The sequence below is a fragment of the Bubalus bubalis genome, chromosome 1 (genome assembly GCF_019923935.1).
Source record: "Bubalus bubalis isolate 160015118507 breed Murrah chromosome 1, NDDB_SH_1, whole genome shotgun sequence".
Classification (NCBI taxonomy): domain Eukaryota; kingdom Metazoa; phylum Chordata; class Mammalia; order Artiodactyla; family Bovidae; genus Bubalus; species Bubalus bubalis.
The window spans coordinates 112386203-112401018 of NC_059157.1; the positions used below are offsets into that span (position 1 = coordinate 112386203).

A 14816-nucleotide genomic window follows, 5' to 3' on the forward strand; every position below is an offset into this window, starting at 1 on the left:
CTAACCCTTGGAAATGAACTGTCCGAGGAAACACATGTGCTGACAAAGCAAGAGATTTTATTGGGAAAGGGTGCCTGAGCAGAGCGCAGTAGGGTAAGGGAACCTAAGAGAACTGCTCTGCCACGTGGCTCAAAGTCTCGGGTTTCATGCTGATGGGATTAGTTTCCGGGTTGTCTTTAGCCAATCATTCTGACTCAGAGTCCTTCCTAGTGGTGCACACCTTGTTCAGCCAAGATGGATGCCAGAGAGGAGGATTCTGGGAGGTGGTTGGACATGTGGTGTCTCCTTTTGACCTTTCCTGAACTCTTCTGGTTGCTGGTGGTTTACTAGTTCCCTGTTCCTTACCAGAACCTCCCATGGTAAAAACAACTCATGCAGATGATTACTATGGTGCCTGGCCAGGGTGGGTGGTTTCACTCAGTGTGCTTCCTCTAACGACTCTGTGTCTGAAAGCCCTGACAGACCCTTCCGCATACTCTCCACTTCCTCCTACTGGGGTCCAGGGTGGTTTGGACTGGATGACGAGCGCCACCTGCAGGAGGAAAGCTGGAAGTAGGAGAAAATATCTGAATACTGTTTAGCATTAATACGGATCAGAAATAAAAGCCCTGTAACAGTACTGAACTGAACGGTAAAGAATCAGCCTGCAACTCAGGAGACCTGAGTTTGATCCTTGGGTCGGGAAGATCCCCTGGAGAAGGAAATGGAAACCCACTTCAGTACTCTTGCCTGGAGAATTCCATGGAGAGAGGAGCCTGGCAGGTTGCAGTCTGTGGGACTGAAAAGAGTCGACACGACTGAGCAACTAACACAAACGCTCTTTGGCCCATCTCTGGTTCTCTTCTTCCTGAAATTTAGTTTCACTATGATAAGAGACAATATATAAGGCCCAGCCCTGCAGGGAATAGAAGCTCTACTTTTGGCAGATTCTAAGAGGCCTCATCACCTTCTTCACAGATAAAACAAAATCCATCAGGAGAGAATTTCCAGACCTTCCTATCAGCAGTCATTCAGAATCACCTACTTCTGTACTCTGTATTTCTCTAGTGGGTCAGTGATAAAGAATCCACTTGCCAACACAGGAGATGCAGGTTCTATCCCTGGGTCAAGAAGATCCCCTGGAGATGGAAACGGCAACCGACTCCAGTATTTTTGCCTGGAAAATCCCATGGATAGAGGAGTCTGGTGGGCTACAGTCCATGGGGTCACAAAGAATCGAACGACTTAGCCACTAACAACAATATAACTTCTGTACTCTAGCTCCTCCTTCCCAGTGCAGTAGTAAAAGGGTCCCCTCTTTGGGCTAGTGGCTCTAGGATCCCCTCCCGCCTTCTCCCACAACCTGTGTCCTCGACCTTCCTTTTACTTTTCTAACTATATTTAAACATTTCTAAGATTCTTAAATTCCATCTTAAATATATTTAAAAAGCCAAAAAACAAAAATAACAACTCCCTGATCCTATAAACCTGTAAGCTGCTGTCTAACTTCTTCCCTTTCATAGTCACACATCCGGAGAAAGCTGATCACGCCTACTGTCTCCAATCCCTTCCCTTCCTTTCAGTCCTCTGTCCACCGCCCTGTGTTCCCTCCCCACCAGAAGACAGTGCTTACCAGGTCCTCAGGGTCCAATAGACATTTCTCTCACCTGATGTACTAGTTGTATTTGAATGATGATCCCTTCTTTGTATTTGAAACACTCCTTCATTACGGGTCAAGGATACACACAATCCTAGCCTCTCTCTCACCTTAATGCTCCCATCAGATAGATGCCACTTTTATCTAGTCAGTTGCTCAGGCCATGCATGGAGGAACATGGAGTCATGCTTGAGTGTCTTCTCTTGTTGCCTATATCCTACAGTATCAGTTTGGAACCCCAGCCCTTCTCAGTCCTCTTCGGCCAGCACCCTGGTCTCAGCCACCCTCATCTCCCACCTGACACTACAGCAGCCACCTGGCTGGCCTCCTGTCTCTACCCTGGTTACCACAGAGCAGCTCAAGGGATCCCATACAAGCACATCACGTGGAACTCCCCTCTTGCCCAACGCCCAAGGTTATCTGTAATCATCCTTAGGCTTCAGATTACATGTTTCCTCCCCAGAAACCCTCCCTGAGCCCCAATACCTAGGCTAGGAGCCTCCCCTGATTTGTTCTGGGAACACCTGTATATTCCTTCCCACAACACTTACTCCATTGTGTCCTAAGTCCTTGTATCCCCACGGTTTCATGAGCTCAGTGAGGGCACAGGTTGTGTCTGCCTGTCAAATCCATTCAGAGTGCATGGCACCTAGAAAATATTCTATTAAAAAACAGCTGGGAATGTACTGTTCCCCCCATTTCTAGATGTAGAATATTAACAGGTCAAGGAACAAAATGCAAAAGTAGGGAAGCAAGGTAAAATTCTGACAATTAATTAATTGTTGAAAGAAGGCTGAAAATGGGCCCCAAACAATTCTAAAGAATCACAGTTTGTAAAATGACGGCCTAAGGCAAAAATGAAGCTTTTTTTTTTTTTTCTGGTACAAGGTCTAGTGACCCAGCGCGGCTGACTTCATCTGTGGCTTGGGTGAGTAGCAAATGGTGCCTGAGGTTAAGGTCGCGAGCATAAAGATGGAGGGAAGCCCCAAGGCGATGCCAGCTTCTGCCGTGGTCCACGGATGAAAGTGAAGAATGGGAGGTGGAGGGAGGGGCAGGGTGGTTTCTAGTCTAACTTGGGCCAACCGTTTACAGCGAAAGGCAGAAACTAAAGGCAGGAGGAGTGTTCTGGGAAACGAAAGTGAAAGAGGCTTAACCGCTGGGAGTCGGGCAGGAACCGGTAGTCGGAGCTGGGCCAGCAGATGAGGATGGCCGCTCCTGGCTCCTTCCCGCTGCTGGTCGAAGGGTCCTGGGGCTCCCAGCCCCCGAAGAACTTGAGCACCAAGTTGCAGATGTACTTCCAGAGCCGGAAGAGATCCGGAGGCGGGGAATGTGAGGTCTGCCCGGTGCCGGGGAGCTCGAACCGCTTCCTGGTGCTCTTCTACCCGGACGACGGTGAGAGGGGCAAGGGGTGCAGAGGAGAGGGCAAGCTGGGCTCTTCTTCCGGGGAAACCTGGGGCGCGAGGGCACGGCGGGAGAATCCGCGCGGCTCCGGCAGCAACTGTAGAGAAGCGCATGGGGTGGGAGGCGCAGAATAGACGAGGTGGTCTAGGGCGCCGCAGTTCCGCCCGCGCTGCGCTTCCGGGCGCTGCTGGAGCTGGGGCAGCCAGCGCAGGTGAGTTAAACAAACATTTGGCACGGTATGACTGAAGGGGGCTGCCGGAGAGCTGGTGGACATTTTACAGGGCTACACGTGCAGTGGCATCGTGTGTTAGTGGCAGAGTTGCAGTGCCATTGCAATTATCTTCTTCCTATGAAAGCAGCAGTTCTGAAACTCCAGAGCTTTATGGGAGCACAATTTGAAGTAAGTGATCCGAAACAAGGAGAAGGAAAAAGAGCTGAAATGCCGATGTCTAACCACCCTTGGACTTCCCTGGTCCAAGTATTAAAGAATCCACCTGCCAGTGCAGGAGATGTAGTTTGATCCCTGGGTCGGAAAGATCCCCTGGAGAAGGAAATGGCAACCCACTCCAGTATTTTTGCCTAGGAAATCCCATGGACAGAGGAGCCTGGAGGGCCCCAATAGTGCATGGGGTCGCAAAGACTCGGACACGACTGAGCAACTGAACACAATTTGAAGGAAAGAGAGTCTCCTAGGAGAGTCACGTCTAAACTGACTACTGAGAGTGAATTCAGTTCTTGATAGGTGAGATGTTGGGGAGGGCTGTTCAGATGGGAGCTGGTGGCAGTGCTGGGGGCAGGACAGCAAAGGCTCTCCAGGGAAGTGCCGGGCTCCCTGGGGGTAGCTTTGGTTTGAGGAATGAGCCTTCTCCATATGCACATGCGAGCGAGGTCTGGAGACCTGCATGAAATGAACATGTGGGGTTTGGGCAATTTTATAAGATTACAAACAGGATGCTTGTAATTTTGAAAAACCTTAGGCCTTCTCTTATTAAACCTTTTAAAAAAGAAGTGGGGTGCAAATTAAGGCTAATAGAAAGTTGGGTTGAGATGAGAGAGGGCCTTGCATGACATGCTAAGGAGTATGAACTTTCCCCCACAGGTAGGCAGTGAAGGGCCATGTCCATATACACTTTTCAGGAGATAAATTTGGATGCAAATAATACAATGATTTCTGTTGGGAGAGACCTTGGACATTAGATCTGAAGAAGATCATGCCATGTCCAAGTGAGGACCAGTGAGGCCTTGAATAAGGAGACTCAGCGTGTGAATAAAAGATGCGTGTTTTCTACTGTTCTGGGTTTTGTAGCTGATTCTACAGGAATAATAGGTGTTCACTTGATGGAGAGAGAGAGCCCCTGTGCTTTCTGTTATTTATTTATTTTTTGGAAAAAAATTTATTTGCATTGCCTCCATTTTTCTACTGTAGTATTAGGACTTGACATAAGCATTATTCTTCTACCTCCTATTTACAGTTCATTCAGAATATTACTGCAAATATAGTATACAGTTTTTAAAAACTTATGGGGAACTGCAGTTTTTGTTTTTCTCTCCTCTTTACAGAGGAGATCTCAAAATCATCCAACTTAAATAAAAATTTATACAGACATTTTCTGTATCTCTTATTTTTCAGATGGGGAAGGAAGGGGTGATATTCTAAGTTGATTGAGTTTTCAGAGGGAAATTCCCTCCCCACAGGCAATTCAGCGGGGCTTCCCTAATAGCTCAGTTGGTAAAGAATCTGCCTGCAATGCAGGAGACTGGTTCGCTTCCTGGGTTGGGAAGATCTATTGGAGAAGGGAAAGGCTACCCACTCCAGTATTCTGGCCTGGAGAATTCCATGGACTATACAGTCCATGGGGTCGCAAAGGGTCGAACACGACAGACTTTCACTTTCAAGCTTAGAGGCTTAGGAAGCCCTGAGAACAATTGGAATGCTCTAGGGCAGGGATGTAAAAAGGAAAGAATAAAACCCCAAAATAGAAAGGGATTCACAGGTGAATCCCTGTGAAGTGTGACAGAAGAGATGTAGGCATGGATCAGATGAGCTTGACTCAGAGCCCTTAAAACAATGTCAAAAAGTTTTCCAAGGATTAATTTCACCAAGAAATGCTCTAAAGGGTATCTGTGCAATGTAAGTCATTTCCACCTCGGGCTTCACTTTTCCTCACATGGTTTTACCATTTTGATTCCAGTTGTCAACATCACCACCGGCCTGGCCCTTAGGGACACTTCTTTCTTCTTTAGAATCCCATTATCCTCAAGAGTTGTCCTCAAATTGGGGCCACAGACTCCCTGCATCCAAATCGCAACAGGTTAACAGGCACATTTCCAGCTTTGTCCTAGAGACTCAGGTACCCTGAGGGTGGAGTGGGTGAGAGTCTGCATGTTTAACCCCAATTCACTGAAGTTTGGGACTTTCCAGGTGGTGCAAGTGGTAAAGAACCCACCTGCCAATGCAGGAGACGTAAGAGACATGGGTTCAATCCCTGGGTCAGGAAGATCCCTTGGAGGAGGAAATGGCTGCCCACTTCAGTGTTCTTGCCTTGAGAATCCCATGGACAGAGGAGCCTGGTGGGCTACGGTCCATGGGTCGCAAAGAGTCGAACATGACTGAAATAACTTAGCACAGCATTAAAATTTGAGAATCCCTGTTGTTTGTTGATGACCCGGAACAAAAAGAAATGATTGTAGGAAATACAAACATCATAAAAATACAAACAGCAAAAATATAATTGTGTGAAGATAATATCATTCTGTTCTAGTCCTCAAAGCAGAAATGATTTCAGTCTCCCTGCCGGGTTTCTTCCTTCCTACCTCCCAGCCCACTTCCTCCCTTCCTCCACCCCTAGACTTCTTGAATGTCCTCTTGCAGTACCCCTTGCACAGACACTCAAACTGAGTTCAACTCAAATCCTTGTATGGTCAAAGTTCTTAGGGAGTGGAAAATCCCTTTTAGTTTTGATTTCCTACCAGAGGAATGGCTTTCTCAGCAGTCAGGAGTTTGATAACATCGAATGACTTACCCCATCATTGCCCCAAGGGTAGAGTTCTTCTCTCTCGGGAATGCCCTCTGCCCTCCACAACAGGAAGTGGCCCCAACAGATGCAGGCCCATAGTGTAACACAACTTGGGCCTTATCATTTACATAAGAATGAGCCCCAAAGCACTTCTCTGTAGAAATTAATGGATAGGAAACAAACTATCTGGAAGCTCTATTGTTTTATATAATTGGCTGAATTTCTGGAAAGTCAAGTGTAAATTAACTTGTGAGATTTAAAATTCTGTTTCAGATATGCATATTTGTCATCTTTTTTTGTTCATTATTTGGCTTCTTATTATTGTCAGCTTCTTTGAGGTAAGGGAACCCAACTTCTCCTTAAATATAATTACATATGGATGGTCTGAGATTGATGCACAAGACAGCCTGTCCACATGGGTGAAGGAAGTGGTGGTGGTTGTTTAGTTGCTAAGTTGTGTCTGACTCTTTGTGACCCCATGGACTGTAGCCTTCTAGGTTCCTCTGTCCATGGGATTCTCCAGGCAAGAATACTAGAGTGGGTTGCCATTTCCTTCACCAGGGGATCTTCCCAACCCAGGGATCGAACCCATGTCTCCTGCATTGGCAGGTGGATTCTTTATCACTGAGCTACCAGGAAGTCCAAGAGTGGTTAGACGTCACCATGCTTTTATCTTGGGCTTCGGCAGGCAACCACATCAAAATACAACACGGCAGCCCAGCACCCATGACAGAGCCACACCTGTGACTGCAAGGCACTCCCAAAGGTTCTCCTTCACCCTGACCTCTTTGCACCACCTGACTATGTCGGCCATGCCTTCCCCTCTAAACTCACCCACTCCCTGTTCTCCATCGTCAGATACCATGGTCTCTGATTTTCTTTTTCTCTCTCTAGCTGCTCCTTCTTATTATTGTAACTTACATTTACATAGCCCTTATGAGTGTCACAAAATTCATTCACAGACACTGCTTCACTTGAGGAAACTGAGACTCAAGAAGCTAAAATATTTTCTCAGTGACTCAGCTACTTCATGGCAGAGTTGGAATTTGAATCAAGGTCTTTAAACTTATGTCCATGGAAGCAACCTAGATGTCCATCAGCAGATGAATGGATAAGAAAGCTATGGTACATATACACAATGGAGTATTACTCAGCCATTAAAAAGAATACATTTGAATCAGTTCTAATGAGGTGGATGAAACTGGAGCCTATTATACAGAGTGAAGTAAGCCAGAAAGAAAAACACCAATACAGTATACTAATGCATATATATGGAATTTAGAAAGATGGTAACAATAACCCTGTGTATGAGACAGCAAAAGAGACACTGATGTATAGAACAGCCTTATGGACTCTGTGGGAGAGGGAGAGGGTGGGAAGATTTGGGAGAATGGCACTGAAACATGTAAAATATCATGTATGCAACGAGTTGCCAGTCCAGGTTCGATGCACGATACTGGATGCTTGGGCTGGTGCACTGGGACGACCCAGAGGGATGGTATGGGGAGGGAGGAGGGAGGAGGGTTCAGGATGGGGAACACATGTATACCTGTGACGGATTCATTTTGATATTTGGCAAAACTAATACAATTATGTAAAGTTTAAAAAAAAAAAAAAACTTATGTCCACTGTTCATTTTTTTTTTTTTTTTTTTTTTTGCACTACAGCTCAGCTACCAAACGTGCTAATTCTTTTTTGTATTTTGTAAGAATCTTTCCCATCCCTCCTTTGCTATTCCTTTTACTATCCTATGTAAGGCTCTTTTCACAGGTTAAATAATTGATTGAAATACCTTTTTAAGAGGGCTGCTCTCCATTCTGCTCATTGTCAGCTGAGCCAGTTTCCTAAAACATGGCTTTCATAATGTCATATCATAGTATCAGTAGTTCACAGTGAGAGATGCTTTAATTCTTTCCTTTCATCGTAGAATAAATATTGCTACCTTTCTGAGTGCCCACTGAGCAAAGGGTACTGTACTAAATTCCTTATAATATTTTTTCAGTCTAATCCATGTAACACATAAGACAGTCTTCATTAATTAACAGACAAGAAGACTGAGATTTTGTCAGTAAAGCTTATTCAGGAACATGCTCAGGGTTAAAAAAAAAGGAAATTTAAAGATAGAATTCATATCTGTGTCTGCTTGCTAAACTTTTCCTCTTTTCATCATACACAGCCTCTCTTGAGAAGTTGACCAAGCCACTGACAGATGATGATGAAATTTATGGAAATCATAGAATAATTTTGTTAATAAAGATTGCTTAACAGCTTTTCTTAAAAATTTCAGTTCGGCAGCGAGTTCTGGAGAGAGAGAGCCATGAGTTAGAATGGCCGGGAAAAGGAACATTCAAGTTAACTGTCCAGATTCCCACAGTCCCAGATGAAGTCCAGGAGTGGAAAATTCCCACAAAGGTAAGTATAGCGGTGATTACAAGAGAAGTCGGGTGTTCTCCCAAGGTATGTGGGGATGGGAACCACGACAAGGAAAACATAGTGGAATGAGAAGTATAACTCTCACTGGGGTGAGAAAAGCAATTTATAGATATGGAGGGAGTGAGAGTGGTGATGGGGTAATGGGAGAGGAAGCACTTTTTGTTGTTATGAAAATTCAAGATTGAGGGGCTACCATAATGATGGTTTGAGATGTAAAATCTTGGGTCCGTTCATCCTAGGTACTTAATAACCTGGAACTTGCCATATTTGTTTTATTTTCACATGGTTTAGAGGGGCGAGTGATCTATACTCCATATGTTAAGTATTTCCTCAGTTGTAAAATGGGATAGTAATAGTGTTGACCTCTTCAGTTTATTGGATTGTGGTGAGGATTAAATGATACAGTCTTAGTAAAGCACTTGGCCTAGTGCTTGTTAATACTAAACATTCAATATTTAGTATTGAATTAAAAAACATTCATTGTTAAATGGGGAAAAGAACATGAGCTGCATTATTTCTCTGATTTAGGTCTTACCACGAACATTTGGTGTTCCTTTGGAGTTTTGTGACTTGTTTTTACTGGTGATTGTGTGCTAAGTGGATATGCCATGAAATGTGAGGTATATTCAATAGCATTATTGCTGAGTTTTTAGTTATCATTTCTGTAGACCCGACATCTTTAGGCTGGCCCTAGGGACACTTTCTTAATGTAAATAAATTATTAGTAATTTATTAATGCGACTTTATTGTTTGATTTCAGGAATCCAAGACCAAAGAACAGGTTGAAGAATCAGGTAACTTCCATTTATCAGGCAGTTTTGCTTTTACTAAACACTTTGCATTGCAGAGGTCACCCTTTTCTTCTTGACCTCATAAGGCAGGGTTTGCTCAGCTGAGAGATGCTTTGGGCTGCATCATCTCCATCCTCAGCCATCTGCTCAATGGCTGCCTCTTGAGTTCTAAGGGTTCAGATCAGAAGGATGGGAACAACTCTCTCTGTGGGGACTGAGAGTACCTTGCAATTGATGGGAGGATAAAGAGGTACCTGTAGGTAGATGAAGTGACCTTTAGACTCTACCTGTGCCCAATCACCTGTTGAGAAGCAGGGACATGACATAACAGTGGGAGCTGCGTGCAGCTAAGTCAGTTGACTCTGCTTTCTGAGCGCTGGGTGCAGGATATGAATGCAGCCCTCCAGATCAGCACTTATCCCATCTGCTGTAGGAAACAGCCAGCAATCCAGTAGCTGTTGTGGACTCTGCTACTTGGCTTGTGTCTGGGTGTTGGCCTGCGTGCCACCTGACGTTTGTTAAAGAAGACACAAGCTTTCCTGGCTAAGCATGCTGTTCTAAATGGGAGGAAGATGGACTGGGCTGAATGGCCAAGCAGGAAAGAGAAGGTGATCCATATATCCAAACCTTAGGGAAGAGGAATTCCCAAGAAAAGTTTAAATATTGTCCTCTAAAATTGAAATTTTTTTAAGAACATGTTTAGATTTTTGCAACTTTCCTTTTCTGAAAATGGCTCTGGGATGAGATCTGCCTTAACTTGGCAAAATGCCTGGATAGGGATGTATAGGTTGTTTCTGCCTAACATGGATGTACTATTAAACTGTAGAATGGAGTATGCATGGTTGAGAAGCTCCTGCTTCTTATGAGACAAGAATTTTTTGTCTCTTTAGAGGAAGTTCTGCTTTGTCTTCTTCAGATATGGCTCGCCCAACTCCCAGTATTTGTTCACTGTGACTCCCTAAACCCATATCTGTTTCTTGAAAGATTCTTTGCATGCTGTACCTTCAAGCTCAATTTTGTACCAGAAAGTGGTTTTATATTTGTAGTACATTTATATCTGTACCATTTTTGGAATTAATCAAGTCTGTGTTTCTTATGGTTTCATAGATTTCAGCCTAACTCTGTCTTAACTGATTTGTTAGCACTGTTTCAGATTTGCTTAATGCTCCAAGTATGTACTCAGGGAGAGCCAATCAGCCTCCACCAATGTCCTGGAGATTTTAGATGCATTTACTAAACCTGTTGTAACCTGAGCTTGACTCTAATTGTAGTAACCAGCCAGGAATTGGGGTGGTCTTCAACAAGATACTTAAGTTGACCCCTTTAAGAGTTGGAAGAAGAGGTTCTTTGTTGAATAGTTGCTTCACACTGAATCTTGACAATGGCCCTAAGGCCAGGACTCTTGAAATTAACTGGAATGGAGTTAATAGTTTTCAGAAATGTTGCCCAGGATGAAAACAAAATGGGTTTGGTGAGCAGATAGCATTTACTCTGCCATAATAATGTCAGCTCCCTTTCTTATTTTTATTTTTTGTGTACCTCCTTTAGAAAACTGGTAATTTCCTTTTCCAACATTTTTTGTGTGTACCCATCACCACACAACCAGTGCCATGAACATAGGGCTCTAAGGGGATAGTTGCTCACAGAATGTCTGAAGATCATGACATACTCATCATGCTTCAGGGCACAAGCATAGTGTGAGACTGATCTTCTGTATACAGTTAACCCTTGAACAACCTAGATTTGAACTGTGTGGATCAAGTTGTACATGAATTTTTTTCAATAAATATATTTGAAAAATTTTTGGAAATTTGTGACAATTGGAAGAAATTCAGAGATGAACCACATAGCTTAGAAATACTGAGCAAATTAAGAAAAAATTAGTTATATCGTGAACACATAAAATATATGTAGATGTACATATAACATACAAAATATGTGTTAATCGACTGTTCATGTTACTGGTAAGGCTTCCGGTCAACAGTAGGCTATTAGTAGTTAGGATTCTGAGGAGTCAAAGTTATACACAGGTACTTGACTGTGCAGGGGGTTGGGCTCCTAATCCCCATGTTGTTCAAGGGTCAAGTGTATATGCAACTCGTTATGGTCACAGTAGAGAGGTACACCTGACTGGGGTGGTTGCTATTCCACAAGTTTGAGGTATACACATAATTCTCTGTGCCATTTTATCTTCCATGTGCATTCCTTAGTCATTCGCTATAAGAATCCTTTTTTTTCCTCCAGTGATTGGAAATTATTGCTTTTCAGAACATAATATGTTAGGTGATTCCCATGTTTGGGCATCATTGGATAATCTTGCTTTCCTCCAGTAATCTAAGCAGTGAATCTTCAATTCAGCAGACATTTATTGAGCCTCAGCTGTATACCTTGAGCCAGAAATACGAAGATGAATAAATGTGTCCCTTGCTTTGGAGAAGCTTGGTTCAGTAACTGTAATACGGTGCTGTGATAGAAATATATGCCAAGTGTTATGAAAAGCAAGGCAGGTTCCTCAGAGAAACAAGGCAGAAAAGAGTGTAATAAAATTGAACATAATCATGATCAGCATCATATCAAATACTACTTTTTATTTTTAACTAAATTAAGCTGAAAGTCTTCTAAGATCCATTTTTTCCCCAGTTCTTAATCTTTCTTTTTAAAATTTATATTTATTTATTTTAATTGGAGGCTTATTACTTTACAATATTGTATTGGTTTTGCTTTATTCTAGTTTTATTGAGACATAATTGACATGTTACTTGTGTAACTTATGTCAACTTTGAAACCAGGAAAGGAAGCAGGCAGTGTAATTAGCCTGTGATAATTTTTTTACATTTATTTATTCTTAACTGAAGGATAATTGTTTTACAGTATTGTGTTGGTTTCTGTCAAACATCAACATGACTCAGCCATAGGTATCCATATGTCCCCTCTTTCTTGAACCTCCCTTCCACCTCCCTCCCCACCCCACCTCTCTAGGTTGTTACAGAGCCCTGGTTTAAGTTCCCTGAGTCATATAGCAAATGCCCACTGGCTATCTGTTTTACATATTAGCCTATGATAATTTATTTTGCTAAGAACATGATAGATAAATCTAACATCTTGTACCCTTTTGTCTCCCTAAAATCAGATGCATCAAAAGAACTAGAGGAAGACCTCTCTCTCAGTAGAAGATCAGAAAAAGAGGAAGACACCCCAAAAGAGTGTGAAGATATTTCCTCTTTGGTTGCATTTGAAAATCTCAAGGCAAATGTGACTGATGAGATGTTAATCTTTTTAGTGGAGAATATAAGTGGCCTGACGAATGATAACTTTAAATTGGAAATCATACGAGACTTTAATGTGGCTGTAGTTACCTTTCAAACGTATACTGGTAAGATCAAATGATGCTCCATTTGTCAGCCTTCTTGCACTACACTTTGGGGTTTGGAACACCTAGCTTATGGAACGTCTCTGAAAGCTTCATTCTTTCTAATAGCACATCAGGCTCCTCCGTCCATGGAATTCTCCAGGCAGGAGTTGGTTGCCATTTCATTCTCTAGGGGATTTTCCTGACCCAGGGACCAAACTTGGGTCTCTTGAATTGCAGGCAGATTCCTTATCATCTGAACCACCGCGGCAGCCCCTCTAGTAGCTTGTAAGTTAATATTAATTTCTTATTTTGAAAGAGAAGCAAATTCATCTTGAAACCAAACTCTGGTATGTTTAATAAACAAACTTTATTGTATGAGTTGTGTGTAGGTGTGCGTGTGTGTGTGTGTGAGAGAGAAACAGACAAGAGACTGAGAGAGAAGTGAGACAGAAGTAACACACCCAAATAGAAATCTAAAGTCTCAGGTTATTAGAGATTCTGAGCAGAGGACTCAGTGTTTCCTGTGTGTTATCTCACTGAGATGAGTAAATATTGATCTGTGTTACTTAACTGGACTTACTGGAGAGTAATAGCAATACTGCTACTGTAAGTCAGGTACTATGCTGAGTTTGTTCCATGTATCAATTTATTTGTTCATTTCAACAGCCTTCTGAGGTTATTATTGTCCTTCATTTTACAGCTGGGGAGACAGAGATGCTAGTACCTGGAAGAGCTAGATTTGAACCGAGGCAGCCAACCTCTATAGAGCCTGTTCTCGTATTCCCTTTACCATATATTTCCTTAGTACTTGCATGGTTATCACATATGCAGGGATGAGTAAATGCAGTTGCTGCAGAAAGTGCATGCTCTTTAAGGTCTGTGTGGGGAGTCTGTGGACAGTTTCTGAAATTGGAAGAGCTATCTGCAGAAGACAAGGAAATTTTCCAATTCCAAGCCCTCACTATTCCATGGTCATGGCAGTGGAATGGTTGATCTTAATCAAACCAGCACAGGTTCAATTTATGATTATTTCATATAAAGGTAAAACTAAGTCGACTTGCTTTTGTTCGCTGAGCAAAAATCTTGCATACCTACTAGGTGTGAGGTACTAGTCTAGGGGCTGTAGGTACAAAGGTGAATGATTCTTGGTTACGGCTCTTGAGGAACTCATATGGGGCAGGAAGAAACCCATTCATAAGTCAGTAATGAAGATGCAGGAGGAAAAGCTGCTTTTCTCAGCTGTGAACAGCAGGCTGTGGGGAATGGGAGGAAAGGGGACCCAACATGGTGACTTGGTCTTCTTTGATGTCTATACTGCAGAAGTAACAGGCTATCAGATCTCAGATATGCTGTGTTGTTTATACACCCTACTAGTCCCTCTGCCTGAAAAGTTTCCTCCCCTTGTGTGCTCAGTTGCTCAGTCATGTCCCACTCTTTGCAAACTCATGGACTGTAGCCCGTCAGGCTCCTCTGTCCATGGGATTATCCTGGCAAGAATACTGGAGTGGGTCCAGGAGATCTTCCCAACCCAGGGATTGAACCCCAGTCTCCTGCACTGGCAGGCAGATTGTTTACCACTGAGCCACCTGAAAAGCCCCTTCCTCCCCTTATCTCCCTGATAAACTCTTCTTTGTCCTTCAAAACTCAGATCAGTGACTGCTTACTCTGGGAATCCTTGTCTGATTCCCAGTCTTAGTTTTCCCACCTCATTTGATCCCCAAATAGGCCATTTGTTTGCTTTCAAGACTTCTTCCCTCTTGGATGGTGAGCTTTCAAGGACATGTTACATTCATCCCTGTATCCCCAGATCCTAGCATGGTGTCTTGTACATCATGGACTCACTATCAATATTTATTAATTTGAAAGAGATAATTGGACTGAGTCCAGAAGGAGGAACAGGAACAGGATAAAAACATTGGAGAAGGGCATTTTAGGCACAGGGAATTATATATACAAAGGCAAGAGAGAATGGAGTTTTTGAAAGAATGACTGGGTTGTGTGTCAATATGGAAAATAAAATAAATGGAGGTAATAAACAGAGGTGATGTTTAGAAATTAGTTTGGGGTCAGATAGCCAAGTGACTTAGCAGCAGCAGCCAAGGGCATTGTATGCCTGACTAAGGAGTTTAAACTCATGCCTGCAAGTGATGGGGAGCCATTTCAGGACTTGAGGAAAGAGTGAAATA

At 43.1% G+C, this 14816-nt stretch overlaps 1 protein-coding gene across 2 annotated transcripts in view; it reads left to right on the top strand.

Moving 5' to 3' along the window:
- Window positions 1–2684: 2684 nt before the first annotated feature.
- PARP14 (poly(ADP-ribose) polymerase family member 14) overlaps window positions 2685–14816 on the top strand; it is a 45100-nt gene continuing 32968 nt past the window's right edge. For both annotated transcript variants that reach the window (XM_025285178.3, XM_044942540.2), the window contains exons 1-4: window positions 2685–3028; window positions 8342–8466; window positions 9248–9281; window positions 12409–12651. In XM_025285178.3, the coding sequence (XP_025140963.3) occupies window positions 2836–3028; window positions 8342–8466; window positions 9248–9281; window positions 12409–12651 (595 nt within the window). In that variant the 5' untranslated portion in view covers window positions 2685–2835. The remainder of the gene's footprint in view (window positions 3029–8341; window positions 8467–9247; window positions 9282–12408; window positions 12652–14816) is intronic.